This window comes from Lineus longissimus, chromosome 7 (genome assembly GCF_910592395.1).
Source record: "Lineus longissimus chromosome 7, tnLinLong1.2, whole genome shotgun sequence".
In the NCBI taxonomy this organism is placed as follows: domain Eukaryota; kingdom Metazoa; phylum Nemertea; class Pilidiophora; order Heteronemertea; family Lineidae; genus Lineus; species Lineus longissimus.
The window spans coordinates 11,857,766-11,874,208 of record NC_088314.1 but is presented as its reverse complement, the minus strand read 5'-3'; the positions used below and the strand labels follow the sequence as shown (position 1 = coordinate 11,874,208).

The following is a 16,443-nucleotide window of genomic DNA, read 5'->3' as shown; positions in this document are numbered from 1 at the left end:
AATCAAACTTATTTTCATTCGTGACGTTATTTGCTAATGATTGTTTACACCATTCAACAGCTTGACATGTTCATCAAACCCGATTGACTGGAGAAGTGAAAGTATTAGCTGAAAGATAAAGCAGATTTTTCCTGAATGACAACAGCATGGATGTACAATTACAACAGTCAAATTGATGACAAACTTCAAGTTAAACCAATCACAATCTTGCAGGAAGATGTCCTGTAATAGGTTAAGTTTACACCTTTAACACTGGCATTGGTCATGCTGCTCAAATTACATACTTTATCAGCTTTTTGGTATTATCTTTTACTGATACAGCAACTCTAAAAATGAGATGATGGCAAGTTCTGTGTGCGATGTCTGGCACAAAATAACTCTTGTGGGGGTACTGATGAGGCTATTCCCGGCTTTATAAGCATCATTGATGGCTTGGAAGCCCGTTCAGACCCAGGCCAGGGTCAGGGAAAATAAACTATCCATCCAAAGGTCGTCCAAAATTACCAGACAATGCCTATTATTGAGCCATGTCACCTAGTAGGCCCTGGTGTTTTGGACCGTGAAGATCCACATTGTAATGTGTATATGATTTCTTTTCCTGAACTATGGCAGCCTTTTATAGGCAAATCTGGCAAAAAAGTGCCTAAACATAGGCAACTAAAATTACCAAACAAACAAAAGATATATCATTATGAGAAAGTTTATTTTCACAGAGGATATACAGAGAAATTTCTGAAGAATCAGCCGGATTGCCCAACAGTAGTAGTAGACATCTCAGTAACCTGGATCTTTTCGGAAGTAAAGCATCATGGCTCATGCTTTACTGTTTGAGCACATCCACACAAATCGATAGTATTCCTGGTCAATATCAATGACGATATGGTGGAACACATGACATACCTCCAGTCTCATAACATAACATAACACTCACTCAGTCACTGTCGCTCTGACATTTCTGACGACTATTCTACCAGTAGCTTTATCAAAAGGCTCAAAATCATCTGGTCATTTGGCCACAAGTTGTAGAAATTATAGTCAGACTAAGCATATTCATCAACAGAACTCAAACAGGCTACCATCATGCCATTCTCACTTTTAACCACAATTTTTTTGAGACACGCTGTGCATTAAAATATTTTTACAATATCACGTCGTGCACGCAATTGCCGCGAAAAACAGCTTGATTAACATCACGTGATCCAAAACGTCATAAATATTAATGAGATTTCTTCGAAAAATCACCAAATTAAGTGCTAAAAAAGAAATATTTAGGAAACCGGGTGCTCAAATGTTTTAAAAGATATGAATTCATTTAGGATTGGTCAACCACTTCGCAAAAAATCAATTCACCAAATATCGCCGCAAAGCTGGAAAATATCTTTGAGTGAGGTATGTTCAGCGAAGATTGCGAAAATATCATCTTTCGAAAAATTGATCAAACTCGGTTGATTTTGCTTGGAATTTGATGAAATAAACACCAATTTTTTCTTTCAATAACTAACAATTTCGCCATCTTTGATCAATCGCTCTCCCCAAACAGTCGTGCATGCTACAGAGGTTTTAGTCTCTGCCACAAATATGGCGCGAGTTAGTATCAAATGTTTACCGATAGGTGACAGTAGCAGCGCAACGCAGAGAGAAACGCTCTTTTGGCGCTGCGAACGGGGGCGCGGCCAACTGACTGAACTTGGCCACCAAGAGGCCAAAACTAAAATAGGTAAAAAGTGAAATATCTCGTTTATTAGTGACTTGTTTTTGATGATATTCTTATGTTACTTACTCCAAGCAACGATACATCACATGTCATACCGATATTGATTTGACCTGTATACTATACATGTACAATGTTTCTTAACCAGGATGAATTCCAAAGCACCAAATATCTTTACGGTGAGCACAATGGCCCTTGGCCGTTTCATTTTATATTTATTCATCCATTTATAATCTAACTTTGTGAAAAGGGCCTTGATCAGGTTAAAGTCCAATGAATGAATCTGTTGAGTGCCTAATTGGATTTGTGTAAGGTCGGTGGCAAAAACTTCTAATTATTTCTCTGCATGAAAAAAAGATGTAATGCAAGGCCTAGCAATGAAGAATGATCAACCAGTCACCCAAAAGATAGAGCATTGCAATCTGCTTTTGTAAGGGCATTTTTTTCTGAAAATGTACTGACCTTATATTTTTGTCTGAAAATTAACTGACCTGATATATGTGGAGAGTTTTTGTGGCCTTCATAATCTTATTTTTATACATTTTAATAATAGGGTTCTGGTCTGAAACGAAATCAGATTAAGCCTGAGTGAAGTGAGTGCACATTTAAAATTGATCCAGAGGGCTATTGTCACTGGCTGCTATACTATTGGTTCTCACTCTAAAAACACCATTTTTAGCTCAGCTGACAAAGTCAGCGAAGCTGGTAATATTACTAAGGGAATGGTGTCCGTCCTTCCTGCCATCCTGCCATCCTTCCATGTCAATTTTGGGCATTTTGTAACCGTAAGACCTAGGCACTTTTTTGACGCTGCTAAATTAGGAGTAGCCCAAGGGGAACTCAGAAACCAAAAATCAGCGCGATCCGACCTACATTCAGCGAATGAGGTCATCGGGAAGTTTAAACTTCTTTCATTTATACCTCGGGCCACAGAGGAAATATTGTTTTCAAATCTAGCCGAATATTTTTTAATAATTTTTCATTTTGACTTGTAATGGAATTAGTTTAGTTTTCACCGCCAGTTGGCGCTACAGGCACATTTGACAGATTTTTTGACGATTCAAAAGCCCGGGTTATGACGTATAGTTGCGCAGTTGTATTCTGCGCATTGAATTGGCCAGGGAACCAGGCTATATTTCAGCATACCCACTGTGACCAGTGTAAAGATGGAAGATTGATTTTGCAACAAGTAACCAATTTTCTGCTAAAAAGTAGTCAAGTAGGCGATATTATCACTAGTTCCTTTCAGTGGGTAGTCATAAGGTCTTAATGGAATACTATCAGAAATTAGTTCTTGAAAATTTGGCCACAATTCTGTGAAAACGATATCGGAAGTGCACGCTCTGTTCGCGATGTATTTTGAATTTGAAGTGGAGAATTCCCACAGTATGTGCAGTGAATCGGCATGATTCTGTTTGCATATTAGTTTTTAGTACTACGATTCTTACATGAGTAAAAAGTAGACGTTTTAAGCAACACAATAATGTTACTCCCATAAAAATTGATTGCAAATTGACGGAGCTACGGCATTCTGTTCGGCAATTGTCAGCGCTGATAAAATACATTGCATGCTAATGCATGCCAAATGGCACACTTTAAAAAGCGTTCATTGGACAACGCAGGGAATCGCCAGAAATGACGTCATCGCTGGTCTAAATCTTCTATATAATAATATTAGAAGGGGGACGAATAAAGTCACACTTACAGGCGTTGGATCGCCTTGAAATTTTGCATGAATGGTGGTGACACCTTACCCTGATGCAACGTCTTGGTTTTATTCAAAAATTTACTTCAGCGGAGCAGAAATGAGGGATTTTTAATCGGACACTGTCAATTCTCCTTCCCACTCACAGAAGCCAAGCCATTGCTGTTAAGTTATGCAGGGGCTTAATCAATTACCTGCACTCCCTGTGGGGTGAATTACATTACCTTTTGAACAGCTGGCTGTAGGGGGATGATTGGAACAGCCGGTATACCTGCTGACCTGCTGAACCCAGATAAATGATATTTTCAATCCACGATTGCAGGTCACCTGATTTTCGAGATTTCGCGGGAAATTGTAAACAAACACATGTGTGCAGTTCAAATGTAAACAAAAATGTATTTTTGCTACTTTTGGTTGCTGGACCTGGGTTTTCCCGCAGTTAGGAGCTGGGGTCAAATTGATGGTCTATTGTTTATGGGTGCTGTTTTAGTCAGAGGTAGCCCTCGATTATGAAGGGATTTTCAAATATGAAAACGACCCTTTGTATTGTAAATCCAATCACCTGCAGGACAGGTCAATTTCTCTCAATAAAATTAATTTTGTTGACTCCTGTAATCTCTACCTTATCAAAAAAAAGACAGTGGTGTTAGTCCCAAACTGGTCATTTCTATTTATTTTGACCTATGTTAAATCAGTATACCTCTCAATTACAGACAGCATTTTGTATCCTTGTGCTGTACAACCCAGCCTGGACATACCACAGTTGTCCATGGAGAAGTCTCATCCTCTCTGACACTTCTTTTCTGTAAAGCTACCGATACAACATACTGAACTAGGGATATCTTCCGTTGCCTCCTGTAATATTTACATACCATGGTTGATTAGTTCAATCATATTTCATCCAGCTGGCAGCTCTGCATTGGAAATCTTAGTAGTATAACGTGTTCTCTTGACCTTCAAACAGTAGTATAAAGCTGATATTTACTACTTTACACCCTCAGTCCTATGTTATTAGGTCATCCAGCTGAGCGCCAGGCCCTTGGGCCTCTTGTTTAAATGATTTGTCAGTACTTTTCACCTGAAAATGACTGTCTGTCCAATGATTTCGTCATACCCCATTTAATAAACAAGACGACTGACAGCAAAGTGATTTTAAGGCTCTGTAGAAATTCTCTCTTAATTAGGTTTGGGTAATTGTAATTCTTTATTTTCAACATATTTGATCATCACAATATTTGATACTACCATCTGTGCTAATATGAGGTGAATCGGAATTTCAGTAGCAGAAATGCATTTGATCACAACTTCCGACCATCACCTTAAAACACTTGGGATAAGAAACTAAATAAACCTGGCCTTCAACTAATTACCCCCAATTTTCTTCTGCATGCTGCTACCAAAAAGCAACCAACTGGAAAGAGGATTGCAATTGTTCTTGAGAGACAATCGAACTTCACTTCATGATACTACCAGCATCGCTCCTGCAACATCGTTCTTAGAGCGTTCAGTCTGAAATGAACTATCGCCAGAAATTTATCCAGTTACTGTAATAGTCAAAAAGCATGATTATGAAAAGAAATACAATAAGAAAGACAATAAATCCTTTGTGAAACCGAACGATCTAGCATTAGGTGATTCCGTGCTTGTGAAAAGCCCATTCACCGAAATAACACCATTAACTTTCATAGCTAAGAAAACAGCAAATGCAGATGGGAGAAATGTTACCGGAAACTATTGTTAAGGGAGAAATCAGAGCTATCAGAATCAGATGCTGATAGAACCAGCATCAACGATGAGGCTAAGGACTGCTGACTGAACTGGGGCGCGGTGCTCTGGTGTTGAGAGCACACTCGGGCTCTCCGATATAAGATTCTGTTGCATGAAGCATACGGGATGAGATATACTGGATTGACAGTCTGTTTTTTCTTAGATATGTCCTTTGTGTCTTGTGTCAAGTTTCTTGTTGGTAGGTTTGTTGGTTGGTTGGTTAGTTTTGAAACAGGTTTGTACGCCGAGTGTGTACTTCCTCCTGTGGTAGCTGTGTCAGTCGGGCAGGAGGGCTCTCGCACGACTGGTGGTGTCTGTTTCACTCAGTCTAATGGCCCGCGAGGACTACTCTTCGGAATTTTCAGTAATCCACAGAATTCAGATTTAAGCCAGCACGTGCGCTCTGACGTCACTTCCGCTCAGTGTTATTATACTCGAGCTGGCAAGGAATCGAGATTTGATTCGAATTATAATATATATTATATTAAGCTGTAATAAAAAGTTTTTAAACTACTTTGGATTACTATTTCCAGTAAAGATGAATGTTGATGAGAGAAAACCAAAAATATATTTCATTCAAAGATTACCAGTTGATCATTTCTTATGTTCTATCTATAGGGAAGGAGATGTGACGTCCTGTATGTATGTATCTATATGTTAGTTATATTATCCGGATGTATCGGAGGATACTATCAAAGACGTATATTAAATGTGTTGTATTATACCTTGTGTTCTTGATTAAAACATATCAACAGAAGGGACATTACAAGTAGGTTCCCAGTTGGGAACGTATCAGCCAAGCCTCACATGCTCTCCTAGCATGTAATTCTTGGAACCCATCAACATCCCCTGCTCCCGATACTCAATTCCTAATAAACGTCTTTTATGCGCTTTAAATTGACTCTAACCAATGACCCTAGCCCTAAGGTATCTACAAATATAACCTGTCATTCTAGCGGCATATATCAACTTTGGGTCATGATATTACACTTTACAATCCCTATAATATATATCAATGTTCGGGAAAAACGAGAGCTCAATTTTTAGCTCACATGGGTGAACTTATGACATCACCTCTTGTCTGTACGTCATCTGTCCGTCCGTAGTCCGAGGGTCAGTACTCATGAGACTGTAACATAATCAAGTACCGGGATCAAGTATTTTGGTGATTTGAAGGTATTATTGTTCCATGTGCCTTTTGGCACTTTTGATGATTTAGAAACTACAATCAGACCCAGTTGCCGGGCGGTTCATGAGAAAAACTACATTTTGGCTATATCTCATGAATTATGCGAGCTAAAATCATGAACATTTTACTGTGGACACTGCATATGAGACTTCATCACATGGTAGGTGGGTTCTCCAGGTCACAGGGATCAAATAGCGTACATGGTTTGCGGAGCCTATCTCTGTACCCATAAATGCCAGGCTTTTCATTTGTGGGTGATTTTATGATGTTCTTGTTGAAACTGCTCATGAGACTGCATCACATAATAATGCCGGGGTTTTAGATTTGACCTACTTTTCATGGTCACAAGGGCCAAATAGCCTAAATTGACTGTTTTTGGTTTCTGGAACATTTCTCCATAACTATTCATAGTGGAATTTGCATTTTTGAGTTATGTGATGGTCTAATTGTACCATCTGCACTCTTGTTCATAAGCCAGAAACGTCGCTTTTATGGGCTGAGGGGTTTATGCTCGATTGTGATACTATTTTTAGCTCACATGGGTGAGCTTTATCATCACGGCTTGTCCGTCGTCCGGCTGGCCGTCAAGAATAGGGGCAAGTTTGCTCACTACGGAGTCTAGAAAGTTGAAACTTTGTGTGAGGATATCTAATGACAAGATGACTTCCCAGGACAATTCATTAACTTCATATAACATTCCTGCAACATCTACTGAATCGGGTTGCTGACACAGGCAATGCGCACATTCAATGACGCTGTTCCCCGTCTGATGTTAAAGCTTTAAGTCTATTCACTCTTCACGCGGGTGCATCTACTTGAAAAGGGTAATATGCATTTGCAATCTCTAACCGATGTTAGGGCGATAGTTAGACCAAGACGGCTCCTCACGACACTGAACATGATACTGACTCATCTAATGGATGGCTCACCACACCTCTTTTCCCTTTTTATCATCTCTGGACACTGCGTAAGCTTTGCCAAAGCTTTATTTGGACTAGCAGAACGTGGTATAATAACTAAATTGGTAATTACTTCTTTTGCAGCTCATTGGCTCCAAAATCAACTATCTGAGGGGAATTCGAAACTGCTCACATTTATCAGTGGAAGGTTATACTCACCTTAACCCTTAAAGCGCCAGAGGCGACGATCGTCGACATAAGGGGGAAAGCGCCAGAGGCGACGATCGTCGACAGCAGACATTTAGTTCCACCTGTCTGCTAAGAGATGGCAGTGAGTGTGCATGTACGCTCTTTGGTACTTCGACAGTGATGCTTAGCACAAAATGGCATCGAACAAATTTCAAGTTTCTATACAAGCTTTTGAGTATTTTATCAAAAACTTGAAGCCCCATTTTCGCGGGAATGACGTCATCAGGAGTAATTAGCGCTGCTACGACTTATTAGACGGATGCTTCGACCAGGAATCGGATGGAAACGATGTATTTAGACCCAGACTTCATATTAAAATACCAAGGGAGGTATAAAAAGCTGATGGAGGTATGTTCTGGCCATATTTTTGTTGATTATGGGTATTTGCACTAATCAACCCCTAATTAGTAAATTTTGGCGGGAAATGTCACAAAAATCGACGGGAATTACCATTTGTATAAAATCATCAGTACATTCCATGGTGTTTGTAACAAAAATAACGTTGTTATTAATCATTTTCAAAAATGCTCGGTTAATTCGGCGCTCAGGGGTAATATGATTTTGTTAATTCGGCGCTTTAAGGGTTAAGGTTTTGATCTGTGCGTTGAAAACTTTAAACTTCATCAATGTTTATACATTCTGCAACTCCAACCGATGTTAGTGCGAAATTAGACCCAAGACCACAACATGGATTCTAAATCATCTAATGAATGTCTCCACTGCTTTCCCTTTTTATCATGCAAAAGGCCTACAAGGCCAGCTATTACATTTTAGTTTCTGCCGAAGGCAGTATTTTCGACAAATTCGAATTCCAGCAGACTCTCCTCTCTAGGTCACAATGCATATTTATGTCTGGACCATGTTCAAAGACATATGTGCTAACCTACAGCTCATATTTCTAGCATATTCGATTACACAAATGCTTTCATTTTGGAAATGGGGATAATCTCTCACCAGGCTGAAGTGAACCACCCCGACATAAACTAGCCAACACATTTGATTCCTTAAAAAAGATGGCACACGAAAATTAAAAGACGGTCGTATCCACCTAATTTCACATGTGACACAGAATTTCGGTCCAATATCATTCTCACCAAGGGGCCAACATTAACAAATGGTGTAACTTGGTCGTTGGTCTTTAATGGCACTTTTATAAACTGTAGTGACCATTGGTTTCTCATTTGGTGCACGTGTACTGTAGCTATAGTCAGGTGTTCTCAGGGGCCGAAGTTGGGTTCGATCTGATTCATTGCTTGGCCTGTGAGGGGTACTCGTGCTTGGATTAACTTGATTCAGGGTTGAATATTGAGATGCTTATCAGGAATTGTAACAACTCTTGATTAAACAGATCTTCGGAAGTTTAATATACCTTTATTTGATACACTGGCGTTTCGGGCATAGCTCCCGTCACTATCAACTCAAAGTCCCTGTTACAACTGCGTTGACTACATACAGCAGAATTTCAACGAGCTGAACTCCTGGGGTATTACCAAGCGTAACCCTCAAGCTCCTGTGAGCGACTGACTCTCATCAGCCAGGGACCCCCTTTTATACAATCCGAACTTACAAACAAGTTGCCACCCAACCAATTAGCACATACAAAGCGCATTCCAACGCGCTTATGACGTCAATTAACATTCCAACGTGGGGGGTCCCGACGCAGTTGCTGGGCGAGCTGCGTCAACAACAACAAGTTACTAAATTGGTTACTGAGAGCCTAGTTACAATAAAAGGCAACTTTGGCCGCAACATTACCGCCCCCCAAATACGAGCTTATAAGGGAGTATTTACAGTATCGCATATTAAAGCGTAACTAGGCAAACAATCCTACTTAATATCTTCAACCTAAGCCCCTTGAAATACTTATATTCCTTATCTAGAATTTCCAATGTAACCCAAAATAAGAGTCCAAAATCTCACATCGTCTCTTAAGGCATGAAGCCAAATATCTGATAGTCCAAAAATGCGAACCAATAATCCAATAGAAATGTCAAACAGTAGAACTATCCAAAACAGATCGATACTCCAAGTGATAATGAGTCCTTTATCGACGGTAATCCAAATGTTCCCGCTAATCCTCTTGTGCGGCCTCTAACAAAACGAGTTTGTGGATCGGTCGCCGCATACTGTCCATATTCCGAGTTTTCAGTTCAACGAATCGTACAACTCCGTCCTTGTCAGGAAACACTTGCTTTACGCGACCGAGTGGCCAGTACAACCTATGTTGGGACTTGTCTAGCACGATAACAATGTCTCCGACCCGAATATTTCGTCTTTCGGTAATCCACTTTGAACGTGTCAGGGTGGGCAGATATTCCTTGGTCCATCGTTTCCAAAATTCATTTACGAGGTACTGCACGTGTCGCCAACGTCTCCCGTATACGTCTTGTCTGCTAAATTCACCCGGTGGTGACGTAAATCCCTTGCCTGGACGTAGAAGATCGTTCGGCGTTAGAGCTTGCAGGTCAGTTGGATCTTCCGATACGGGCGTCAGAGGGCGGTTATTTACAACATTCTCGACTTCAGCAAACAACGTATCCAATCGTTCGTCATCAAGGACTTGACCACGAAGTATGGCATTCAGCGCTGCTCGGACCGTACATATCTGTCTTTCCCACACTCCGCCCATGTGGGATGCAGCAGGTGGATTGAAGTCCCACTCAATCCCACGTATCAGCAGGTCTTCTCTGGTCTTGTGGTTGTCGTTCCACTCCCGGATAGCGTTTCGAATCTCTTTACAACCAAGTCGAAAATTGGTTCCATTGTCGCTCCGGATGCATCTGGGCTTCGATCTTCTGGCGATGAATCGGATCAGTGCGTTGACAAACGAATCGGCTTCTTGGCTGCACAGCTTCTCGAGGTGGATGGCTCTCATAGTCAGGCACGTAAAAATGCAGCCGTAACGTTTCTCTGTCTTCCTGCCCTTCTTCACATAGTAAGGACCGAAAACGTCGATTCCCGTGACGTTCCAAGGGGAATCAGCGTGGGTGACTCTGTCCGACGGCAGATCAGCCATTCTTTGTGATTGCAGTGCGCCCTTTAAACGCTGGCACAGGACGCATCTTCGCAGTACGTACTTGACGAGAGGGCGTGCCTTCGGTATCCAGTACTTCTCGCGGAGAGCAGCCATGACGTACTCCCTTCCACTGTGCGAGTTCCAGTCATGGATGTGACGAACCAACAGCTCTGTCAGGTGATGATTTCTGGGAACAATGGTGGGATGCTTGGCTGTCTCGGATATCCTTGCTCGGCTCAATCGTCCCTTGACTTTTAGGAGACCGTCCTCGTCGCAGAATGGCTCCAAATCGTATACCTTGCTTGTCTTGGCGATCGGCTTCCCGGTCTTCAAGTCGCTAATCTCGGTGGCGTACGTGACGTTCTGTACGTATCTGATGATGGCGGTCTCTGCTGACTGTATTTCTTCAACTTTCAGCAATCGGTCCATCCTGGGCTTGTTATTCCTCAACCAGTGGCAGAATCGGCGGTACCATGCGATGGCTTTACGAACCCTGTACCAGTCGGAGTAATGGGTCAGCAGCCTTTCTGTGGGGTTGTCTTCCTTTAACTGGGCTGCACAGGTGGCGACATCTTTCTTGACTTCGCTGTCATTCTCTAGCTGATCACCAGAGCTGTCGATGGGAATCTCCGGCCACATATCTTTGGATGCCTTGAGAAAATCTGGTCCTTGGCTCCACTTCATGTCGCTGAGGATTGCTTTGGCGCTCATACCCCTTAAGGCGTAATCAGCGGGATTCTGCTTGGTAGGCACGTATTTCCACTGTCCTGGGGTAGTTCCGTCATGGATAACGGCAATCCTGTTGGCTACAAACGTCTGGAAGCGTTTTGTCGTGTTCCTGATGTAATGCAGAACCGTGGTGCTGTCTGTCCAAAACATTGATGGCTGTAAAGGCAGAGTCATCTCCCTTCTCAGCTGGGCGTCTAATTGTACTGCAGTCACGGCGGCTGAAAGCTCTAGTCTCGGGATCGTCATGGTTGAAAGCGGAGCTAATCTTGCCTTGGCCAGGACTAGCGTACAGTGGATGCCTCCCTGCCTGTTGACGGTTCTCAAATAGCTGCTGGCACCATAGGCTGTGGCTGAACCATCGGAAAAATGATGTAAGCTGGCTTCCACGATTTCACCATGGTCTTTCGGCTGAATGCATCTCGGAATCTTCAGGTCTTTGAGTCTTGGTAGGTCACCCAACCATTTGTTGAATCTCTTGGTATTTTCGGCAGTCATTTCTTCGTCCCATCCAAGGTGGCGCTTGCATTCATCTTGGAATATCATCTTAGCTCGTAAGACGAAAGGACAGACTAACCCGAGAGGGTCATACACGGAACTGGTGATTCGCAGCAGTCCTCTTCTTGTGTAGACTGGGTCTCTCTGACGAATGCTGACACCAATCATGTCTGTTTCTGTGTCCCAGTGGGTGGCCAATGCTCTCTCAACAGGAAGTGTGTCTCTGTCAAGGTCAATGGTCTTCATGTCCTTGGCCCGCTCATCTGCTGGAATCGCCTTCATCACTGACTTATCATTGGAACACCATCCTCGCATGTGGAAACCACCCTTGGCTACCAATTCTGTTACACCCTGTACTGTCTTGAAGGCCTCATCTGTAGAGTTGTGGGATGAAAGGTTGTCATCAACGTACGTATCTCGCTTCACTGTCTCGACTATCTCCGAAGCGAAATCAGGTGAGTTGTCGTCTGCCGTTCGTCTTAAACCATAACCAGCAACACTCGGACACCATATCCCGCCGAATAGATGTGACGTCATTCTGTAGACTTGAACTTTGGCGCCAACTTCTCCGTCACTCCACCATAAAAATCTCAAAGTGTTGCGGTGTTTCTCAGTAACTCTCAGTTGATGGAACATGGCTTCAACATCTCCCATAACAGCGACAGGTCTTTCCCGGAATCGTAAGAGGACACCGACCAATCCATTTGTTAAGTCTGGGCCTTGAAGGACTTCTTTATTGAGAGACGTTCCTGCATATTCAGCTGAGCAGTCGAAAACGATGCGAAACTTTTCTGGCTTGCTTGGGTTTACGACGTTGTGGTGCGGCAAATACCATTCAACACCATCCTGGGCTGCTTCTTCGGGGGCCATCTCTGCGAATCCCTTGTTCAACAAGTCTTGAATTCCGGCCTTGTATTTCTCATGGAGTTGAGGATCTTTTGAAAGTTTTATCCCCAGGCTGTGGAGTCTTCTCTCGGCCATCCGTCTATTGTTCGGCAATCTCGGCTGATCATCTCTGAACGGAATGTCTAGGTTGTAATGACCATCTTGCTGGCAGCATGACTGATCCCATATCTGGAGTGCCCTTTGGTCTTCGCGGGAGGGATGAGGTCTCGATTTTGCTAAAATCGGCGGGCCTCCATCAATCTTCCAGAACTGTTCAACTTGAGCTCTGCGCTGTCACAACCAGTTCGGACGAAATTGCTGCTGGCGATTTCTTCAGCTGGACTTGATATCGGGCCATTCAAACACCATCCAAACACTGATCGCGTAGCATAGGGCTCGTCATCCCCTCCACGGCTGATCTCTAACGGTCTAAGTGCTGCTGGCACATCTTGACCAATGAGTAGACCAATGTTGTCTTCAGTGCTGTTAGTTATCTTCAAGTCTCGTAGATGGCGCCATTCCTCGATGTCTGTGTGAGCCAGCTTCTGAGTCAACTTCGGAAACGTTTTCAGTGCGTATACTCTGGGCAGCTGCGTCAGTCTTCCCTTTCCAGACGGGTTGGATGAGGCTTCAAGCTGCAACTCGATGACACTTGACTGTTGGTCTTCTCCAAGGGTTTCTAAAAATAACTTGGTCTTCTGCCCTTTTAGCTGCAGATCATTCGCCAAACTTTCAGAACAGAATGTTCTATTGCTCCCTGTGTCAAGTAGCGCTTGCGTCTTCATAAACTTGTCTTGGTCTTTTCCCCGGACATACACGGTCACGATTGGCAAGGCTATTCGGGTGGTCTTGGAAAAGGCAGCAGGACCACAAACACAGCCAGTTTTGACTTCGTCTTTTTTCTTGACCTCTTCAGGTTTCTTGACAGCATCTTGTTTCCTGTCAGGAGTTGACAGTGCGTCATGGAGGAGACTTGAATGTTTCTTGGAGCAGTCTTGAACGGAACATCCGTCATTCTTCCGGCATTTTCTGTAGCTGTGATTCGAATGATCTAGGCAGTTGAAACACAGTTTCTTCTCTCTGACGATCTCTAGTCGTTTGGTAGGTGTCGTAGACTTGAACTGTCGGCAATCCTTCATTCTGTGCTCACCACTGCAGATGTTACACTGGATCTTCTTGGTTTCGTACTTCTCGGCTACCGTAGATTTAGTTGACTTGAACGTAGCACTGGCATGATTGGCCTTGCTTTCTTCAGCTCGAACGTTGAAATTGCTGGCGCCCTTCCTGTAGGTCTTAATTTCATGCCTTTCTTTGGTCTCTGGACATCGATCTTTCCGAATACGGGATCGCAAGCTTCGTCCGCCACTCTGTCCAGGAACCGGCTCAGCTCTTCAAAGGTCGGATATCTGTCCTTGCTGTCCTTGCTTTCAAAGGCTTTCTTTCTCCATCGGCTTTGAAGATATACTGGCAACCGCGACACCACCTTCACCATTCTGTCTTGCGAGTCGATTTCATTCAGCTTATTCATAGCTCGCAGCGGCTCTAAACAGCTGGTTACATCATCTGCGAATTCCCGGAGAGATTCACCGTTGTTTGGCTTAACGGGTTGCCCATCCACGATCTTGGCTATCCATGCTTTGGCGATGGCATGTGGATCTCCAAACCGCTTCTTCAAAAGCTCTCTGGCCTTGAGGTAACCTTGTGTTGGCGACGACATCAAGGCGCATGGTTGAATTACTCTCGCGGCCTTCCCGGTACAGTACTCAAGGAGACAGTTGTGCTTGTCAGCATCGGCCACCGTAGAATGATGAATGGTGCAGTCAAAGGAGTTCAAAAAGGCGTGGTACATCAGGCAGTCCCCATCAAATGACATGATCTTTGGCTTTGGAAGTCACATCGCGTCGAAGAGTTGTCTCTGGGCTTGCATCTGAAATTCGCTGATGGCAGACTGATTCGGTTGATAACTGGTGGTCATCACGGGTGGCGCTGCATAATGGACTGGGACATAGGTCGTGGCTGGCCATGGCTGGAAACTGGTTGACAACACCGGTGGGGCTGCATAGTGGTCAGCTGCTGTTGACTGTGGCATCGTGGCTGGCCACGGCTGCATCCCTGGAGCTGTAGCTGGGTCGGTGCTGTAGGCCACATCCCTTTCTGGTTGTTGATTCTGAGGGACGTCTTGTTGTATAGGCGCTTGTCTTGACGCCTTTGGTGCTTGATGCCTAATTGGGGACCAATCTGGGAATTGCGGATTCGAATCTCCGGAACAGGCTGCTGTCGATGTGACAAAATCCTGAGGTGGTCCCTCTCTCATGGTAGTCGACTGTTTGGGGGTCGTCTCAGGAATGATGGCTTTGGAGGTGCGTGACGCTGCTGTAGATCCTCGGACGGACGCTGCTGTAGATCCTCGGACGGAGCGCTTTTCCACGTACTCAGTGAGCGTCTCTTCTTCAATCGTTGCCATCTCAAGTTCTGCCTCAATCTTCATTCTCTCCACTTCCATCGTCTGCCGCTTGATCTCTAGCTGCTTCTTGTTCATTTCATCTTGTAGTCGCAACTTGGCGGCAAGCACGGCTCTTCTTAGCTGCGGCCTTTGCCAACGTGCTTGAAGCTCTGCTCGATCTGCTGGCTTTCGAGGAAACTCTGGATCCCGCTTGAGACACGCTGTCATCTGGCGTTATTTCACCATCCTCTCTTGTATCTTCATCTTGAGGTTGACCTTCGTGGAGGCGTGACAAATCTGCTAAATATTTGAATCTGGCACGCGCCTCACCCAGCAAATTACACACGTCTTGGAAATGGGTCTTGCAAAGATCCAATCTGGCTGGCGCAACTGTAGCTGAAAGCTCTTCATAACGGTCGTGAACCACCTGAAATCGGCTGCAGGCATCTTCCAGCTTCTTGAGATGGGGCTCGAGGTCTCTTATCGGGGCTTCTCGGTTATCAGAAGCTTTGCGAAACTGGCCGTACAGTTTCGAGACATTGGCCGCATGTCCGCCTCTTTCCCGTCCTACTTGCACCCATTCCTCTCTTAGGATGTCCTGTTGGTCAGGTCCACTCCGGGGCACTGGCTTACGTTCACTTCTGCGAACTTCTTGTACGGCGTTCGACATCTTGTTCGATTCCTTACCAATCGGTCCACCGTAGAATTTCCTGGCTCGAGCTTGGACTTGTGCCAACTTGGATCTCGGAAACTGGAAACTGGGTCAGCTGTACTACTATGGCTTCTCTGCTGTGTACAAGCTGGATATTTGATTCTCTCGTTGAAATAGAAATGTGAGGGGTACTCGTGCTTGGATTAACTTGATTCAGGGTTGAATATTGAGATGCTTATCAGGAATTGTAACAACTCGTGATTAAACAGATCTTCGGAAGTTTAATATACCTTTATTTGATACACTGGCGTTTCGGGCATAGCTCCCGTCACTATCTACTCAAAGTCCCTGTTACAACTGCGTTGACTACATACAGCAGAATTTCAACAAGCTGAACTCCTGGGGTATTACCAAGCGTAACCCTCAAGCTCCTGTGAGCGACTGACTCTCATCAGCCAGGGACCCCCTTTTATACAATCCGAACGGACAAACAAGTTGCCACCCAACCAATTAGCACATACCAAGCGCATTCCAACGCGCTTATGACGTCAATTAACATTCCAACGTGGGGGGTCCCGACGCAGTTGCTGGGCGAGCTGCGTCAACAACAACAAGTTACTAAATTGGTTACTGAGAGCCTAGTTACAATAAAAGGCAACTTTGGCCGCAACATGGCCAATCATTGACTGATCATTCCAGGACA

At 43.9% G+C, this 16,443-nt stretch overlaps 2 protein-coding genes across 2 annotated transcripts; both read right to left on the bottom strand.

Annotated features, from left to right (window-relative positions):
* Positions 1–9,591: 9,591 nt before the first annotated feature.
* LOC135491067 (uncharacterized) lies at positions 9,592–12,741 on the bottom strand. The gene has a single exon (XM_064776712.1). The coding sequence runs from the start codon at positions 12,739–12,741 to the stop codon at positions 9,592–9,594; it is 3,150 nt and encodes a 1,049-aa protein (XP_064632782.1).
* A 1,099-nt stretch (positions 12,742–13,840) lies between these two features.
* LOC135491065 (uncharacterized) lies at positions 13,841–14,518 on the bottom strand. The gene has a single exon (XM_064776711.1). It carries the CDS (start codon positions 14,516–14,518, stop codon positions 13,841–13,843), a length of 678 nt encoding a protein of 225 aa, XP_064632781.1.
* Between the last annotated feature and the right edge of the window lie 1,925 nt (positions 14,519–16,443).